The following is a 21,233-nucleotide window of genomic DNA, read 5'->3' on the forward strand; positions in this document are numbered from 1 at the left end:
TCTATGTGTATACAGATATAATAGAACAGCAGAGGTTTGGAGATAGTTATGTACCCCTACTGAGATGGGTTCAGGTGAGGGGAGAAAACAACACAATAGCTAATATTCAATATACTAAACCTGACTATGTAGCAATTTCTAAAAGTCATTTTGACACTATAACAATTATGGTCTTTGATGATCAGTCTGAGCCTGTAGCCTTTAAATGCGGGAAAGTTATTGTTAAGCTTCATTTCCGGCCACGCCGCGTCGGTGACTATTAAGAGCTCATCATGGTGGCTATGAAGGCCTATGGCAACCCGTCTATGTATAGAGAGTATTACAAACAACAGGCCGGATATGGAGGGCCCCCCTACTTTCAAGGATCTCCTGTTATGCACGGGCGGGTCTAGGCAGTTTTTTCCGTAGTTTGTTCAGAAGGGCTATGTCTTTTTTGAGAAAAGGCTATGAAATTGCAAAACCGCATGTAAAGACAGCTGCCCAGAATATTGCCCAAGATGTGGTCGGGTCTGTGAAATCGGCTGTTGTTGAACGTATGAACAGACAGCCTCAAGAAGGGTGCGGCCTGTTGTACAAGCCATGCCTCAGTATTAAAAGGAAGAGGAGGTCTTCGCAGCGTCGAGGGCCCCCGGCGCCCTATAAAAAAAGGAAGCGATCTTCAAAAAGAGCTCACAAAAGAAGATCTCCAAGGCGGAAGAGAGCTACGAAGAAGAGAACAGCCTCTAACCTTAAAGGCTCGTCACACTAAATCATGGCTTTTGTACACTGCCCTTCGGGCGAATGCCCCAAGTCGGAGTTAGATCTGTTCTCTCTAAAACCAACACAGACGAGTATTGAAAACAGTTTTTTCATGGAGGTATCGCCACTAGCGGCCCTGACACCACTGGCCCCTATAGAGTTTTACGTATCCGGGTCCATGGATATGTATTCAGATCTCAATAATACTCTGCTACATGTGGGGTATAAAAGCAGAAGGATCCGATATTGCTGCAACAATTGCCTACCCCATAGCCACAATGTTTAATCAGGTGGACATTACCCTGGGGGACAGACTCATCACACAAAATGACAATATGTATGCCTACAGGGCTTACATGAAGAGTATCCTGAACTACAGCAGCGATGCCTGGGACACACAACTTTCAGCAGGGCTTTTCTACAAAGATACTTACGCGCAGTTTGAAAACACAGCTCTGGATGGCCCCAATAATGGGTTTGTAAAAAGAGCAGAGTTTGCTGCAGAGAGTCGAGAGTTCAATCTGCTAGAACGAATACATTCAGACATCTTCTTCCAGGATAAACTAATTGTTAATGGCATAGACCTCAAGATTAAGCTCAACCGTAACAAAGATGCCTTTTGCCTCATTAGTGGTGATGCCGAACAGTGTAAACTGCTCATACGGTCTGCAAGCTTGTATGTAAAGAGAGTGAATATATCACCAACGGTCAGATTAGCTCACGCTGAGGCTCTACAACTGTCGAATGCTAAATATGCCATTGAAAGAGTCTCTATGAAAGTCTATAGCATACCAGTGGGCACCAGATTAACGCAGCAGCAACATTTGTTTCTGGGTCAACTACCAAAACTTGTTATTATCGGGTTTGTTGACAATACCGCTTTTAACGGTGTACATAACTCCAAACCTTTTAATTTCAAGCACTATGGTATCAACTACGCTGCCCTAGTTCACGAGGGAGCTGTCATACCTGCAAAGCCATACACACCTAATTTCGGAACAGGAAATTTTATTAGAGAATATCTTGGATTAGTGTCGATAACCTGGAAACACCTGCGTGATTCGGGGGTTGTCGTATCACGCAAAGGATATGGCGCAGGCTACACGCTATTTGCCTTTGATCTGACCCCCGACATGGAAGATGGTGACCCTTACAGCCTGGTTAAAAATGGAAATCTAAAAGCTGAAATCCGCTTTAGCGCAGACCTAACTACGAATGTGAACATGGTGGTTTTTGTTGTATTTGATAGTGTCATACAAGGTAATCACGCCCGACAGATTCTGTTTGATTATCTTTGAAAAGAATATAAAATGGACACCGTTCACATAAGAGACTTCTTAAGCCGCCATAAAGACGCTAAGAAATACTTTTTGGATGTTTATCCAAGTGACGGGTTGCCGAAAGAAACAAGTTATGAAAGACCACGATCTCTGGTCTTTAACACCGATCCTCATCATGAACCAGGAACTCACTGGGCAGCTAGGTTTTTGGACACTGACAGGGTAACGGTGTTTGTTAGCCTTGCAGAGTTTGTGGAGCACAGCATCTATACATAACCTATATTCAAGTATTTCAAAAAGAATATAACAAGTTGCAAGTACAGGATTCTCTATCTATTACGTGTGGGGAACATTGTATAAATTTTATCTGTAAAATGTCAGAGGGTCTAACTTTTAGAATTTTTTAAAATTTATATTCAAGTAATAAAGTCAGCAATGATAGGCTTGTTACCCGCTATATGCAAGAAGGCTTGAAACCTATTCCTAGCATCGTTACAAATGAATACGCTATTTGTCAAAAGTGTAAAGTTTTATAATGCATGTTTGTGTAATAATTGTGTACAAAATAAAAAATAAATTAATAAAAGTCTGTATTTAAGAAACTATTCAGACTCTGTGGTTTTTATTTTTACTCCGCCCAAAGAAAAAACAAAGACAGTAGAGTGTTGAAAAGTTATAAATGTTTATTACAAGCATTTTGAAATATTCAGATATCACACATGTAAAAGATGGTACAGAGATAAATAGAGAACCACATAGTAAAGACTGTCAGGGAAGCACAGTTCTGTACACCCTCTTTATATACAAAATATACAAACAAGCAGTAACATGACATAAGCAATTTCTTAATAAGGGAGACATCCCTTCATTTTAAATAGAGACTTTTTAGCCTCCAGAGGCACATCTCCAGGGTTACTTGAAGAGGTTAGCTGTGGAAAGAATGGGGAAGTGGGTGATTTTGAAGGTGTGTGAAAGGAAGATGATAGTGGTGGGGATGCAGCACTGGCGTTCATAGGTTGTTTCAAAAGTTCAAGTTGGTGGCGATGCCCAGTGCTAACCACAAGCAATGATGGAATGTTGAGTGCAGCAGCTCTTAGAAACTGTTCCCATCCTCTCGGGGCTGTCTGTCGTGAGAGGGATTTAGGATGCGTGAAACTTTTGATCAGATCGTACATATGTGACCTGACAACTGGCTGCCCCTTGTAGACGAACTCACCGCGGTCATTCCATGATGTTAGGTCTTTAGAATCAGCCATTTTACTTAACAACATCTGCACTGCCCCTCTATACCTTTGACTTATGTTATGTACCAAGCTCTCAACAATAGCGTCAGGGTGTGCCGGCGGCTGAGTTAGTGGTGATGGTGCTTGTTGTGTTGCAGCAGGTATAGGAGGTTGCTCGTCATCAGCAGTATATAAAGTTCGTTTTTTTTTCCAGCCTGCAGATGTTTGTAATATTGCAAGAAATTCTGGAGAGCTCTGAAGTAGAGCCCCGCTTTAGCTTCAGGCTTTAAGTCTGTTCGGGACAAATTATCTTTAATTTCAGCATCCAGGCGGAGGGTTTCAGATCTCCTTATGTCCCATGTATCATTTGTAGAGGGTGTCAGCTGCTCACGCTGCTGCTGCGGTACTAGATACATTTTCTGAGCATACTCCATCAGCTTCGTGACAGGAGGATTGTAATTAGAGGTATAGCTATACCCAGCAGGGCCCCTATAAAACCCCCCGACTGCTTTACCAGTTTCTTCTTTGAAGTGAGGGAGACCCTTTTATTAATAAGCTTCTTGATGAGTTGCTGCTCCTTCTTCAGCACCCTGTACTGGCTAGTTGAAATTGGAACATTACCTTTTAGGGTGTTTAGAGCGATTTCTGAAATGGCACCAACTAAGTCGTCCGAAGCAGCACATAGTATGGCTTTTCTCTGAGGAGGACTGGCTGTAACAAGCATTTTCAGGAGGACCATATTACGGCGTTAATGGGCTGACATGTTTAACACCGTAGGTCATGCCGCTTTGTGGATAAATGGGGCCTAGGTGTTTTAGTGATTCTTTTTATAACCTTTTGATCTCGGTTTAGGGATGTAGGCGACCGGTAGCTCGGGTGGGAAAATATCAGCCCTCAGTCTGTAGTCTTCTAGAGTACGGGTCTTTAAGTCCACCAATAAGTAGCCGTGGCGTTTAGTAGTTGCATCGTTAAAGGCTTGCATAAAAAACTGAGTGTTCCCCGGATACATTTGTTTAGCTATAACGGCTATTTGCTGTTTATCCCGGGGGGTTTTAAATAAAACCAGGTAGGAGGCGTTGAGAGCTATAGAGCGACTGCTCTTGCCCTTGTAAAATAAGTTCTGCACGATGTAACATATACTCAGATTACGCCCCTCCTTCACGCATGAGATCATCTACAATTACCATATTCACGCGATCCTTGGGTAACAAGTCGTCGTCAATAAGACTCATAGGTATCCCTTCTATAAATCTAATGGCTGTGAACTGGTGAGAGAGCACAGTATAAAAATCTTGCCAGCAGGAATAAAGCCAGACAATATTGTTAGGCGTATGGGATAAAGCACTCGGAGCATTTTCTAATAGTTTTTTTATAAAGTAGCTTTTTCCGCAGCTTGAGGGTCCTGCTATAACGCATGAGAAGGGATGTTGCAGCCTGGTATCCATGTTGTTAGAGGCTCTCAGCCGTAATGTATCTTTAATAACCGTAAGGGACCATTTTGTAGTCTGCCATTAAGACCCTTTTATCGAACACCACTCATAATGTTTTATGTAAAAGTTGGGTTGTGATTTCCCATCTTTGTTTGGTCCGCACTATAGAAGGCTGACTTACAACAATGGTTTTGTCACAGGAGTGATCGGTCTTTTAGGCATACTCATTCACTAGATTCTTTAGACTATCGAAATTTATTTTTATGGTATTCTTAACATTTAATGTTATACCTTTGACTTTCATACAGACTTTATTGTTAGACGTTTTGTAGCTGTACGTTTTGGGCCTAGCTGACGCGAACTGGACTATGATCTCATCCTTATCTAGTTTACTAGTTAAATCCCCAAGATAATCTCCCAGAGGGGGGTCTTCATCTCCTACTTTGCTCACAAAAATAACAGAGTCTGTGTCATGATATAAGCACCTTTCCTGTAGTTTATCTAGCAATTTGTAAAGCTCCAAACGAGTGTGGGTAGTTTTAAAACAGGCTATAAAGATGTTTATATTGTTACTTGCTGTTGGGTACTCTTTAGCATGTTTCCAACCCAGCATAACTGTATCGTCGTTAATAAACTCACAGGTGGATACGTCATAACAGGGTGCAAAAAGGTAATTAAACAAATCGTCAGGATCTGTGACGATAGTTGTGTTTGGCAGGTTTGTGCGCTGCGCACATTTTCCCCATAAGGAATTGAGGCATAACTTTGCCAGCTGTCGCTTGGCGGGGTTGACTTCAATAAAACCGGGTCTCAGATTTATGCCCTCTTGAGCATAGTATTCATCGATGTACTGCTGCCTGAAGGCATCATCAGTGCACCAGTCTGGATACCCAGAGGCCTCCTGCTTGTCTCTAAGAAATAAATTAATATACTCAGAAAAGAGGTATGTTGTAGTCCTTTCAAAGTGACAAATTTCAAATATTTTACCTATCCTGTATCCTTTCTTTAGGGCCTCTTGAACCTCTATGCTGCGCCAGGTACTCCTTAGCATCCGCTGTGGTTCAGTGTGTAGGCATAAGGTGTCCTCTTTACTTTCAGCGCAGGTTCGGCAGAGGGGGAACATGAGCTTGCTAGAGACTCTGTAGGGCAACACTGGAAAGTAAAGGCCCCGGTGCGGATACATTTCACACTTAACTAATCCAAAGTATCCGTCTAAAGATTTAAAATCACGGTATATAATAGTGGGATGCCCTTCGGGGTATTACTTCATTTTGTTGACAAATGGATACAAGCTTGTGAAATCATAGTAGTGTATTTTCTCCCGGGACCTACAGCTCTGTGCAGTTGTATCACATTTGTACGCCCTCCGAACAAGGCATGGCGTGGATCCAGCGGTTCGGGTAGCTGCTCACTCTTGAGAAAATGACCTATCTCAGCATCTGATGCCAGCATGTCAATCCACTAGTGTTCCCAAAGGGTTCTCATAATGAAGCCCTTGTTTTCAACATATTGAGCTTTCATTAGTGTACGCCTACAAAGGTGCTCAAACTTTGTGCCCATCAGTTTATTAAACTCGTGAGGTTTGTAGCAACGGGGGCATCCATGATAAAAGCAGTTGTATTCAAAGGCTGTTGGTCGCCTTTTGATTACAGCGTACCCATCCAGGTAATAAGGACCCACCTGATATTCACCCCCTTGCAAGGCGTGCTGAATGTGGATGTTTTCTTTGTTAGACATGTACATAAGCCATTGTATCGAGGGCGTGGAGTAACTTTTTTGTTTAACGTTATAGAGGTCTGGGGGTATTAAATCTATGCTATGCGGTTGTAAAAACATGTGCTTATAGATAGACATGCAGATAGAAGCCAGTGTAATACTCTGAAAGGGATCAATGTACTCAATAGACTCTGTCTCTCCAGGCGTGCTGGGGCTGGTTACTTCCACCTGTTTAGTCATGTCTACAACTGCATCTCTGAAAAGATTACAAGCCTGGCACAAGATCATAACATCCGCTTGACAGTAGGCTTTTAACTCGGTCTGAAAATTAAAGGTTTTGTCACTGTTCTCGCCATACCATTGTAAAAAGTTATTTTCCTCATCTGGCATCATATACTCGGCCCCATAGCTGTGAGGCAGTGGCTTTGGACCCGTATAATTCTGATTATCCCAGGTGTTAAAAAAATGGGGAAAACAACCTTTCCACCCGGGAAAGCCAAAAGCTTTTGACAACTTACTTAATTTCATTGGCAGAAAATTTAAGGTATCTATAAAACGTATTAGTATGGTTACAACCGTTACCGACATTAGCTTAGAGCCCTGGGTGATGATAAATACAGGCATCTTTTCACTAATCAACTTCTGTAAAATAAAAAATGAGTCATACCCCTTTAAGTTATGAGCCATCATGGTATACCCCTTATATTTGGTTTGCATGAAGGTGGCCAGAAAATCACTCACACATGATCGACCTTCAAACTCCCAGTTCTCAACCGAAGTTAGATGATGAGCGTAGATATAATTGGGTTCATGCACAGATGTTTCGAGGGTGCACTCTATATCAAAAATTATATAATCTTCTGTTTTAGGTGGTTGACGTCCCTTGCGCATGTAGCACATGTGTTCTGTACCCGTCTGAAAAGAAGCCTTACAACGGGGGCATTTCATGCCAGGGCATTTGTGACCTTCTGGCACCTAACGCCCACAATGACCACAATCTGTTTTATGTATGCACCTGACAATGCTGCTGTGTATGCGCAGGCATCTTTGTGAGCGACAGAATAGATTACATGTGCCGCAACGAACCGGCTGCTCTGCTATAACTTCGCATCCAGCTGTCTGACACATTTTACAATACATTTCACAGTCATGAGCTAGCTGATTGCTGTAAATGTGATCACAATGGGTACACACATACCTAGCTCCTAAAAATCCTTTTAAATTCAGGATACCATAAAAATGGTTTTTGTGGTGAAGAACATAAATGGTCTTGATTTTCAGAGGCTGCCCCGATGTGAAGTATCGCCAGGCGCCGTTGTTGTTGTACAGAATTTCTACCGTAACTTTAAAATAGTTCTCAAAAAGCCCCAGGTATCCCAAACTAACAGAGTGATTTGTAGGTATTTTAAGCACTGTATGGGCTGCATTAGCTCTCGACAAGATAGCAGCATCACTAGTGTTACGGGCAACTAAGAGTCCTGCTATGCTTGCTGCCAAACATTTGTTAGCTGTCAGGTTGTTAAAATCAATCAGCCATTGTTGTTTTTTACCTATGATTTTACTGTACAGAATAGTCTTTAAATGTCTAGAGCCGCCTCTGGCACGTGATCTGACAACTAGAGCTATGATTCTGAAGGTTCCATGAGCTATTATCTCACTCCTACTTTGCAAAAGATTTGTGAGTTTTTAAAAAAAATCTACAGCATCAAAGACATCCCTGGGTGCGCTTGTTGTGAATAAAGGACTATTGAGATCTTGACCTTGAAACCGCAGCTGAAAAAAATCATTAGGCCCCGTATCCTGTAACATGCGCTCTATGAGTGTTTGTATAGCTTGATGAATACTTGAGTCAAAGGAAAATTCCTGGACTGTGTGCTTTTTACTCCACAACAACTATCTCATACACATCAATCAATCACAGGTCATTCAATTGTTATTGTATGTCAGGCCAACACAAAAATATGACGTTTACAGTCTTTTTATTAAAAATTTTGTATCTCAGGTTAAAATTCAAATCAATATTTGAAACACATCAATAAAGAAGGTTTTATACATTTTTATCAACACTAATACAAAAATACATATTAATATACAATTAGCCAATACAAAATATATGCAATGATAAAAGAGAAGAAAAAGGCAGAAAAAGATCACATGGGTTACACAAATTACAGTCAAGTAAATTCCACAGTTTCTTTAGGAAAACATAACTACTCTCAAGAACAACCCCTGTAAGTTGTAGGTAAGAAGTATTCCCTATTATTGTTTTGTCATGACCCAGTATCCTCTTATAAATATAAGAAACAACATAGGAATGGTGTTGAGAGATCACAGTATCCAAAATCTTGGGTTCTGGCTGGGTTCTATTATTTAATGCGTCGACGCGTTTCGGTGTTGTCTGACTGATATGTCAACACCTTCTTCAGGACCGGAATGTTCGTGGGGTTCATCAATAGTACATATCCTTTTCTGTGTGTGTAAAACAATAAGATAGAATTAGAGGGGGACTTTATGTTTTTTTTAATAAGTCCCATCGTTTTAGCCCTCATACCCTTTATAGAACTAGTCTTACCCTGGTGCCCCTTGTAAAGTCAATCTTATTTTCAAAGGACATTTGCGTTTCCTGTTTTACCACTGCCTTTTGTGCTCAGGGAATCAATTTTTTACACAAATGATGCCTATGGTAACTATTCAAAGGAACTTTTCAGAAACAGGTACCATTAATTAACTATCTCAGGTTTGGATAACCTACTTCTTAGATTAATCAAAATACCACTCTGTCTCGCTTCATCCATCCACTATCTACTCAATGATTCAAAATAACACAATTTTTTGGTTTTTAGGAACTTGTTTAGTAAACCAATTTTTGATTGAAAAAGAAATTTTTCATTTTCTTTTCTGTATTATTTTACATTTGCATTTTTTTACATTTTTTTACACCATGTATACATATATGTCATTCTTTTTACATATATACAATTTATCTACAAACGACAATATACATAAAAATAATATAACAGTTTATGTCACGAACCAGAAATTAGGTTCTAGTGCCCAATTATTTGTAAACAGAAAAGTATATGGCATATAAATATACAACCTTATTCCTTCGTCTTGATCATCACAATGTTTTTACAGAAAAAGCCTAAGAAGAAACATCCTTTATACTTCCTTTTCAAAATAAGGCTTTTACTAACAGAAAACTTTTTATCAGTTCAATATTCCAGTGATGTCAAAAAAATGTAGTCGACGCGTTTCAGCCTATATTGCTTAAGGCCTCCTCAGGACTTGGGCAGCCAAACAATATTATCTCTCATAATTTTCTATGTAGCTTCAATTGCTACACCAAACATAAGCCGCAGCTCACCCAGCCGGGCTTGCCTGCTCTTCAAATGTTGAAACCACCGTTCGAGTATCTTACTGCATTAACACAAGGGCTCGTAAATAATTCCGGCACAAATCTCCTTTATCGACTCTTCAAGGGTGCTCTTGCAAACCACTAAGCGACCTGCTCTGTGCTAGGTCTTTTGTGCTCAGGGAAGCATCTTTCTCCCTGGTATTGTGCCTTAAATACAGCGTGGTCACTCTAGTGCTTCGCATTTAAGAAAGAGACTACAGGGGATCCCTCCGTTATATTTAAGTGTTGGACTCATGTCATTCCTCTCATCCATTTAACCCATTCATTCACATTTATTCGCACACTTTACACACATTGAGAGGAAGGGTCAAGATGCTAGCTTCCTTCCTAGTTTCTTTTCTTGGACAGTCTATCCCGTAATGATGAAACAGGTAGATCTTCCTATAGGGTCAGATTACATTATATTCAATAAGTGACTTTCTAGATCCCTTAGGTTGCTTTTATCTGTTCCTTATGTCATTATTACCTTTCGCGGTTCTGGGAGTCGAATAAACCCAGTTTTTTTAACAGGCGTCAGGGTCCTATTCTGCTCCTTTCTTGAGTACAGTATACTTCTGATGCTCCTATGTGTTTCGCAACACAGGTGGAGACGTAAGAAAGAAGAATAAAGGGGGAATCGTATCTGTCCTTAAACCTCTGCTCTCATTTTAAGATATTGCATACATTCATTATTTGTTTACCTTTCCTATTTTTGGAAGTGCCTTGTAGTTTTCTTATTGACCCATCGTTCGTGCGGTGTCCTAATCTTGATGCCGTTAAAATTATATCTGTTGATGGTATAGGAGGATGTGTTACTACAATATCCCTCTCTTACTTATGCACAATTGCTATTATTACATGAAGTGATTCCTACCTTGTTGTAATTAAAAACCGTCGCACCGAGGTATGGCGTATTTCCTTTTTGCGTGGCGGCGAACCAGATATGTTCTGTTGAGAAATTATGAAAATATCCTCCATTATTTGTCTATCTTTCTCTATTTTTATGGCTTGACATTTATGGCTTAAGGATGTAAAATTCTATGGGCACTTGCTATTGCTTGAAATGGTTTTGGGGGCCCCCTCAGTTAATGTTTGCCTCACTCTGGACCATCTAGATGATCCAACTGTATGGTCTGGTAAATATTATAGGAAATGGATATATATATATATATAGAGTACTTTTCCGTGGCCCTATGCAAACCTGGATAGGTCTCCATTGCTGCTCAGCACCCCGTGATCCACCTTACTTTTTAGAAAAAATGTTTTTGTTTGGGGTGGGGAGAGCTATGAGACTACTCGAGCTCTCTTTGTATAGGTGGCATTCGTTACCACTCCCCATTATGTGGGTCTCGTGGACATAGAAAACACCAGGGACATAATCTGACACTATTTAAGATAGCCCTGCCATTTCAACGTTTTCCCAGTAAACAGCTCGTTTTTTCGAAATCACGGGTCCTACTGATCCTCAAGCATTTCTAGGGCACTCACCGGGATATTGCAAGGTCCACGCGTCTACCTCGTATTTCCGCTATGTTTTTGGTCAATTTCACTCGTACTATTTATAGAACACCCGGACTTTCAATATTGTTTCCCGGTGTGTGTGATTTGGGCGCGCATGCGCATATCCTGGCTGTATGTTAGTTTTGGGTGCCGCCATCTTAGAGTGTGACAGGATTCTTTAAGGTCGCTCTATGATGGCGGTTTTTGTATTGTTTCCTTTCCGTTTTGTGTTGCAAGGGTCTAGTCATTTGAAGTGTAGATTTTCATGGTGGACTATTTATTCATTACTTATTACTTTGTCTAAAGGTGTTATTTTTTCCGGGATTCTTTGTGCGCATGCGCCCAACCTGGTTGTTTATTAAATTTAAACACTGCCATCAAAGGGTGTGTTGATGGCGATTTTTACATTATTCCCTTTCCGTTTTGTATTGGAAGGGTCTAGTCATCTGGAATGAAGGTTTTCTTGGTGAACTGTTTGTTTATAAGTTGTTACTTTGTCTAAAAATATTGTTATTTTATTTGTGCTTCTTAGCGCGCATGCGCACATCCTACTTATTTGTTAAATTTAAACGCCGGCATCATAGAGTGTGTTAATATTTTCTAAGGTTGCTGTTTTGTGGCAGTTTCACATTTTTATCCTCTTTTCCCTATTATGTGGGAAGACATATATAATCCTTAAGAGTGTAGATTTTCTCAGTAACTAGTTTATATGAATAGCTAGAATGCCTTGTTCTAATGAGGTTATACGGTCAAGATTGACAAATTTAAACTCCTCATAGTGTTCTGTAGCATTAAATTTCCTTACAGGATGGGTGTACCTTCTGACACTCTCTAAAAACACAGGCTCTAAGTCTTCAGGTTGAGGACTGTTTCTCCATGGCAATATCACAGGGGAGGTGTTCTGAGGGGTCTGTCTCTGGGTCTGAGCTGCTAGTTTTTTAAACCGTCTTGTGACGTGTATTCGGGCTTTCTTTAAACTATTTGTTAAGTGGCGGAGGAGCGTCGCGCTATTAAACAATTTCTGTTTGTTATTAACCCATGTGTCTTTTGGTAACCTCCTGCATCCTGATTGATTCGGAAAACTTGTAAATCCAGGCTCAATAGGCTCATTTTTACAACTCATTATTGATACCTCTATGGGCTTGAAACCTGTGACAGACCTTTCTAACTGTTTTGTCTTCTTAAAGATCCGTAGGATTCATCGAGCCTTATTAAGTATCTTAAGGATTGTTTTGTTATATTTTGACACATATGTAGCTTTATTCATATACCAGGAATCAGAAATTTTTAGGCGCGTCAGCGAGTCTAGGAATAATTGTACACGCATTAATTAGGTGGTTAGCTGTTGATTCACAGGCTGATACCATATAGCTTGTAGACATTTTCACCGTATGATCTATTTCCTCCAACACAGCATTTAAAGGGCGGTTCTTGTTTTTTGCTTTCCCATGTTTTAAAATTATAGAGCTCACCCTAGCTTTTACTTGTTTGATAGACTTCTGCTTTCTTTGATATTGGCCAGTAAAACAGTTTTATGAGCCAATTCAGAATTGTCGCTCCTGGCAGGGGTACCTATTAATGTAGGTCTTATATTACTATGGGGACTCCTATGGATCGCTCCCACCTCACTATTAACAGTTTTATTATTGATGTCAGCGCTGCTATCTGCTGAAGCTGGGTCACTCTGCGTACATCCCTATGCATTAGTCCCTATCACATAAGTCGTTGCCGCTCTAGGCTTTTCAATATTATTGTTGAGGGGCTCTAAAGAGGCAGGTTCCCAATACGAACACCCTGGTGCTGGTGTCCTGAGTCTCGATGCTAATTCATAATGCATCTTTGCATCTTTTCAACCCCATTCAAAGTGGTACTATACTCATAGTTTGAAGACAATATTATTACACTGGATGAGGGACTAGTAGGGTCAAAGGCTGAATGCGGCTCGGCGGGTTCCACATGCAGAAACGAAATTTAAATGTTGATCATAATAATCAGGGCCTCAGAGGTATGAGGTGAGATGGGGCTGGGGGGCGGTACTCCATATTCCTCACAGTTCACCATAGAGAGACGCTTGGACGCTTCTGTGGGTGTTGTTTCAGAACTCTGTGTTAACCTAGACATATCCTGAAGAAGCTTTATAAGACTTGCTTGCAACGCCTGTTCTGACTCAGTACTTTCAACAACCTCTCCACTAAAGTCAGGGCCATTATCTGCTAGGGGGCTCCTTTCCCTCTGAAGATCATCCTGTAAATTGCCAGAGTCCTTGTTTGTACAAGCTTTCTTACTGCCTTTAGCGCTCACTGGTTTAACTCTCTGTTTATGACCTGACATAGGCTGCATGGAGCTATCTGTGGTAGTGGCGTCTAGGGGGTCCAGACCTTCACCTAGGTCATTGGGCCTCTGTGAGAAAAAAAACAGTCTTAGACATCTGCTTAGCTGTTTTTTTGAGAGCTAAGCCTCTGGGGTAATTTTGAATAACAGGGGCAGCATGTAGATCCAGCTTTAACTTTTTCACATATGTAGGCTTTACTTTAGCTGATTTACAATCTCCAACTGTCTCTTCAGCAGGTTTACAAAAAATCTGTTCACCTTCATGAATGTTGTCCTGTCGGGGATTTTCGCTCCCAACGGCTGATGTCTTTGGTTTATTTCGCCCCACATTTGTGATGTCCTTTAGATGTATTGATAAACGGTCCCCCTTGATCGACTCTTCTTTTCCCACAAACTGGTGTACTGTTTCTACAGATGTAAACAATAATATATATTAAAAACGATAAAAAAGTATTAACTAGTAACAATAATCACAGTGAGGTTTCTTGCAAGCAACGGTGATAAAGACCGGCCCCTACTACTTTACACTATATGTGAGTAAAACATGCTTTTTTTCAAAACGGAGTCCCAAGCTGTTAAAGCTCACCTGCTTGTTGTCTTTGTAGAGCCCACTTCTTAGTAGCCTGTCCGGTTTTAAGCACAGGCGCTGGTTGCAGAGCTCTTTTCGCCGTAGATGGGCCGCTTTTAAGCACAGGTGCTGTTTGTGGAGCGCGTTTCTCAGGGGGCGGGCCCTTTTTAAGCGTTGGTGCAGGCCTTTTCACGGCTCTCCCTTTAACACACATTTCTACGGGACCCTGGTTCACATCGCAGGGACCTGACAAGAATTTTTACTTACTTACCGGTAATGGGCGTATTATAAGCTTGTTGCTTCTCCCGCTCCTCAGCATCCAATTGTGGATGTATTATGTCAAAGGTTAGTTGCATATCCATGTCATAGTCTGTGAAAAACCATATATAGAAAGGCAATTACAAAATGTAGGAAAAGTGTTTTTTACTACTATTTCTAAAAGAGTGTCTCTTATACACGTACCTTCAGCAAAAGCAGCAGTTTCAGCATCAGACAATGTTAGCTCCTGAAGATCCTGCGTACAGAAAAAAAATGTATATATACAAAAATAAATATTACAAAATAAAAATACTAATAAAAGAAATAATAATAAATAGGTTTCAGGCCTTATATAGTTAGGAGTTAGCATTTAAAAAACCTTCTATATATTTAGTGAGACACTATAAATTGGTCAAGTAAACAGTCAATTACACTGCTACTAAATCCTCCATTCAAATATTTATTTTTATATATCCACTCATTCTTCAATGCAAATTGCTATATATGTAATGCATATTTAAATAACAAAGCAAACCACATTCACTGGATGATGTCATCATTGATGTCATTTGAGATGTCATCAGTGATGTCACTGACCATGTCATGAATGATGTAATCTGTGGCATCATCAGCAGTGGATTGCGGGTGCGCAAAATATAGTTAGTACAACTTACTATATAGGAGCAATTTCAATGGTTTTGTACGAGTGAAATGTCCAGCTAACTATAACACCCCTAAAACTTATAGTTTTTTGAGTCAATTTTAAAGGTTTTTAAAATGCTAATTCCTAACTATATAAGGCCTGAAACCTATGGTTTTTTCAGTGAATTTAAAAGGTTTTTTAAATGCTAATTCCTAACTATATAAGGCCTAAAACCTATGTTTTTTTCAGTGAATTTGCAAGGGTTTTTAAATGCGAATTCCTAACTATATAAGGCCTGAAACCTATGGTTTTTTCAGTGAATTTCAAAGTTTTTTTTAATGCTAATTCCTACCTATATAAGACCTGAAAGCCCACCAGGAATCTCCAGTATGCGCCAGGGGACTGCATTGCAGAGAGGTGTAATGAGGCCACACCCTTTTTTACACCTCTCTGCAACGCAGCCCCCGTGCATGTTTGAAGAGGGGGAAATAATTCCCCTTGCATACTGGGGGCCCCTGGGGGCCAACTAGCCCACCTCAAACCTCCAGTATGTGCCAGGGGGCTGCATTGCACACAGGTGAAATGAGGCTATGCCCTTTGTTACACCTCTCTGCAACGCAGCCCCCTGGTGCCTTTGCAGAGGGGGAACTAATCCCCTTGCATACTGGGGGTCCCTGGGGGCCAACTAGCCCACCAGGAGCCTCCAGTATGCGCCAGGGGGCTGCATTGGAGAGAGGTGTAATGAGGCCATACCCTTTTTTACACCTCTGTGCAACACAGCCCTGTGCATGTTTAAAGAGGGGGAACTAATTCCCCTTGCACACTGGGGGTCCCTGGGGGCCAACTAGCCCACCAGGAGCATCCAGTATGCGCCATGGGGCTGTGTTGCTTTGCCCCGAGGGGGCGGGCCCCGGGGCAGTGTGGGGGATTCGGCACCCCCCACACTTCTTTATCACTATGCCCCCGCGATTTGGTCCCCCTGGGGGTAATTTTAAAAAAAACATACCCGGGGGTCTTTGTGGGACCAACTTAACAGGCCTAGGGGGTCAGGGTGTTTCTACCCTGCCCCCTTTTTGTGTTCTACACGTTTGTTTTTCTGCTTTCTTGTGCCTCAGTCTAATGAGCACAAGATGGTTGCCAACACTTCCTGGTTTGGAGTGTTGACAGCCAATAAACATGCAGCTTTCGCAGAAAGGTACGCGCACCGTCCGTGCACGGTACGCGCACCCCGCGATTTTTCTAAATTTTCTTTTTTTTTTGCCTTGGGGGGTTCTAGTGGGTCCCCCTGAGCAGACCTAGGGGGTCAGGGTTCTTCTACCCTGCCCCCTTTTTGAGTTCTACACGTTTGTTTTTCTGCTTTCTTCTGCCTCAGTCTACCGAGGCACAAGATGGCTGCCAACAGTTTCTGTTTTGGAGTGTTGACAGACATTGGCAGCCAATCAGCATGCAGCTCGCGCACGCGAAGGTCCGCGCACGTCCGCGCACGTATTTATAAATATATATATATTATAGTTAGCTGGACATTTTACTCATACAAAACCATTGAACTTCCCCCGTTAAAGTTAGTTGTACTCACTATAACGTGTGCGCCCGCAATCCACTGCTGATGATGTCACATATTATATCATTCATGACATGGTCAGTGACATCACTGATGACATCACTGATGACATCATCCAGTAAATGTGGTTTGCTTTGATATTTAAATATGTATTTTAAATACACTACTTTACATTGAAGAATGAGTGGATATATAAATATAAATGTGTGGATGGTGGATTCAGTAACAGTGTCATTGATTGTTTCCTTGACTAATTTGTAGAATCTCACTATATATAATGTGTAGTTACTAAATTGTGTGAAAGTCTTTATTGCTTTGTCTTAATTGCTATGTTAAAGACTATGGGGCATATTACCAAGCAATAGCGATAATTATCGCTATTGCTTGGTTAGAGACAAAAATTTACCACTGAGCTGCGGCGGTTTTTATCGCAAATAAACCTTGGTATTACCAAGGTTTTTCACAAATGCGATAAAAATCGGCCGCAATGCATGAATATGGCTGAAAAGTCCGCGATATTCATGCATTACCGAGCTAATGCTCTTAGCCATGTTATCCACCTCCCATTGGATAACATGGCTAAGAACTGCTCAGGGCAGGTGTTAGCTTTTTAGCTTAGCGCGAATATCTCCAAAAGTTGGAGATAGCTATTAAGAGATAGCGATGTTAGCGACTGTTTCCAGTCGCTAACATCTTGGCACACCCACTTTGCATGTCATTAGTGATAAATATCATTGACATGCAAAGTGGGGCGCAAGATGGTCGCTATCTCCTAGTAGCTGTCACTAACTGGTGTTAGCACCAGCTAGGTTATAGGGAGATAATGTTATCTCCACTTTCTTGGCTTTTAAAGCCAAAAAAGCGGAGATAAACCCCCTTGATATTATGCCCCTGAATTTGTTATTGGTTTCCTAACTGAGTATTTATATGGGTAAATGAATGTCTATGTGGTTTGGTGGGGGGTATTTGATTGCCAAAACATGTGTGAATAGTTCATTCAGTAGGTATATGAGGTTAAGACTACATGTTATAACAGTTGTTTCAGTGAGTGTATATGTTTATGGGTGTGGTGGTTTCTCTCAATGGTACATCTCCATTAAACTTGAAAAAAAAGGCAGTGTATGTGACAGTTATATCTAATTAAGTGTGCCTAAGACTTAGTGATTGTATGAGTCACTATATGGATAACTGTATACTTGTAATAGTGATTTTATAACACACTAAGTGTGAGTTACTATCTATATAAATAGATGAAGTGGTGTTTGTATAAGTGTGTAGGTGAGTAAATGTAAGTATAATCAATTGTTTGCATAAGTCAGAAGGATGTCTTTATAAGTGAATACAATGTGTGCTGGTGTGTAATGTTGAAATAGGCGTATAAGTATATTTGATAGTGTTCTGTTGATTATTCACTGCATATAACACTGAATCTATAGGTAAGTGATTAGATGTGTGTATAGTTCTATGAATAACTGAGTGGGTGTTTTGAAATTTCTATTGGTGTGTCAATGGTTTCAAATATGGCACTTTCTATTTTACAGTGAGTGATGAAAGATTATACTAGTGTGTGATGAGTTGTATTTGATTGATACATGGATGATGTCATCAGTGATGTCATTTGAGATGTCATAGGTGATGCCATCAGTGATGTCACTGACCATGTCATGAATGATGCACTTTTTGTGACGTTCCGGTGGCGCAGAAGACTGAGTGATATATATCAGGCAGGACTAAGCCACTTTTTGTGGCGTAATCCTGCCTGATAAATATCAGTCCCTTTAACGCAGTGTCCTGCGTTAAAGAGGTGTGCAATGGGTGTTGCTGGGGGCGATCCCAGCAGCATCCATGGACTTGAGTAATTTATAGCATCCTCAAAGTCAGTCTTTCAAAAATTCCAAAGTATAGGACATGATAATCCAAATCCAAATGTTTCTCAAGAAAAGTCATAAACCGTGTCCGTGGGTCATATCTGCCCAAACGCCGATATTCGGAACGATTGAAAATGACTTTTCTTGAGAAACATTTGGATTTGGATTATCATGTCCTATACTTTGGAATTTTTGAAAGACTGACTTTGAGGATGCTATCAATTACTCAAGTCTGCCCGAATTATGTGGGTAAAATTGATACCTAGTCACTTTGAATAAGAATGTACTTACGTCTCGTCTAACATTTGGAAGAAATATCTAGTTATATGACAACAGGACACCGACATAATTTGAAGGAAATAAGAACGCCCTGAGGAAGTTCTGTTGTACAGAACGAAATGCGTCGGCTGGCTGTGGTACATAAACTTAAGGAAAATAAAAGCATTTGAATATACACCAAGATTCAGCACTTCAATAAGGACTCTAAGTGATATGGTTTGATTGGACTTGTTGTGCAGGTGGTGCTGTGCCAAACTTTGGAATATTCTCCACTACTCTCTACTACTCACTCTCTACTACTCCACTACTCACTAATACTCACTCTCTACTACTCATTCTCTACTACTCTAGTGCTCTCTACTACTCTCTCTCTACTACTCACTCCCTACTACTCACTATCTACTACTCTCTACTACTCACTCTCTACTACTCTCTACTCTCTACTACTCACTCTCTACTACTCTTTCTCTACTACTCACTCTCTACTACTCTCTACTACTCACTCAATACTTCTCACTCTCTACTACTCTCTACTACTCGCTCTCTACTACTCTCTCTACTACTCCCTACTACTCACTCTCTACTACTCACTCTACTACTCCCTCTCTACTACTCTCTACTACTCACTCTCTACTACTCTCTGTCTACTACTCTCTACTACTCACTCTCTACTACTTACTCTACTACTCACTCTCTACTACTCGCTACTACTCACTCTCTACTACTCTCTCTCTACTACTCTCTACTACTCACTCTACAACTCACTCTCTACTACTCTCTACTAGTCTCTCTCTCTGCTACTCACTCTCTAATACTCACTCTCTACTACTCTCTACTACTCACTCTCTACTACTCACTCTCTGCTACTCTCTACTACTCACTCTTTACTACTCTCTACTACTCACTCTCTACTGATCTCTACTACTCACTCTACTACTTACTCTCTACTACTCACTCTCTACTACTCACTCTCTGCTACTCTCTACTACTCACTCTACTACTTCCTACTACTCACTCTCTGCTACTCTCTCTACTGCTCTCTACTACTCTCTGCTACTCACTCTCTACTCTCTATTACTCACTCTCTACTCTCTACCTCTCTACCTCTCTCTACTAGTCTCTACCTCTCTACCTCCACCTCTCTACCTCTATTTATTTATTTATTTATTGTGATTTGTATAGCGCACTATAACCCAGGGGTCTCTAAGCGCTTTGTTAGGATCAGCTAGACAATAGAAAGGATGCATCAGATTACAATTGGCGGCCACCCCACGCTTGCTGGAAAAGCACAGTTTTTAGTTTTTACTCTCTACCTCTCTACCTCTCTCTACATGCACACATATACACATATAAATATGCATATATATGCATATGCATTTATATATATGTATGTGTGTATACATAAATACACACATATATAAATATATATAATCAGCATATCTATATAAACACAAATATAAATGCATGCATACATATACATGTATGCATACATACGCATGTTATTTACATCAAAGTTTGAAAAAATCTAATAAAAGCGAAGCTAAAATGCCACCTTATTACAAACAGAATGGCTTTAACTTAAACGAGGGCGAGATCTATTGCATTTTCAATGCTTGTTTACTTTGGTTCCATCAAGAAGGCATTCAGATGTGTCACACATTTGCCATAAATTCTGAATGTTAGCACTCTAGTTGCTCATTAGATCACTGTAGTAAAGCTACTGCTCACCAGGGAAGTCTGCTGCTGGTATTCAAAGTGCATGTTTCAGTCTGCATGTCAGAATTTTTTATAATGAAATAGAAGAGGATTTGAGAAGTCACTCAAAATGTGCCCTATTTTTTCTTTCTGCTGCACTAATCATACTTTCTATGGCAAAATATACCCCTTCATTTCGTTCCTTTTTAAATTAAATGTTTTAAGAGTTACCGCTTTATTCCAATCAAGATGGCTTCAGGTGTGCCATACCTTTGTAATAAGTAGGACTGTTAGTGCTCTAGTTGTTCTTTAGAACACTCTCGGAGGCTGCAGTAGAATACAAAGGAATCAACTGACTGTCTCTGTCCTTGTTGGATGTACATGTTTTACTGAGAATGTCAGACTTCATTCTCACATGACTGAGAAAGATAATGTGAATTTACAGAAAATATGCTTTCAGTTTAGCTTAGAGATCCCCTTCCAAACCACTGTGGGAAAAACCAGTGGCGTCACTAGGGTTGGTGTCACCCAGTGCGGGTAACTCATGGTGTCACCCCCTCATGACTTACATCATGAATCCATGATGCCCCCCAGATACCCTTACACAGCTTTACAAAGGGACTAAAATGCACATTGCACCCGCGTGTCATGTGCAGCTACACACATGTCCTGGACAGTACAGGACACACACACTACGCATGGCACCAGTCTACCCATGCCCAGTTAGACACAGGTTTACTGGCGGC

General features: G+C 40.7%; 1 protein-coding gene across 1 annotated transcript; it reads left to right on the forward strand.

The window, feature by feature from the left end:
- The first annotated feature begins 953 nt into the window (after window positions 1-953).
- On the forward strand, window positions 954-2,036 carry LOC147724759 (uncharacterized protein F54H12.2-like). Its single transcript, XM_086918109.1, has one exon. It carries the CDS (start codon window positions 954-956, stop codon window positions 2,034-2,036), a length of 1,083 nt encoding a protein of 360 aa, XP_086774235.1.
- Window positions 2,037-21,233: the final 19,197 nt, after the last annotated feature.

Source organism: Lissotriton vulgaris, chromosome 4_1 (assembly GCF_964263255.1).
Source record: "Lissotriton vulgaris chromosome 4_1, aLisVul1.2, whole genome shotgun sequence".
Classification (NCBI taxonomy): domain Eukaryota; kingdom Metazoa; phylum Chordata; class Amphibia; order Caudata; family Salamandridae; genus Lissotriton; species Lissotriton vulgaris.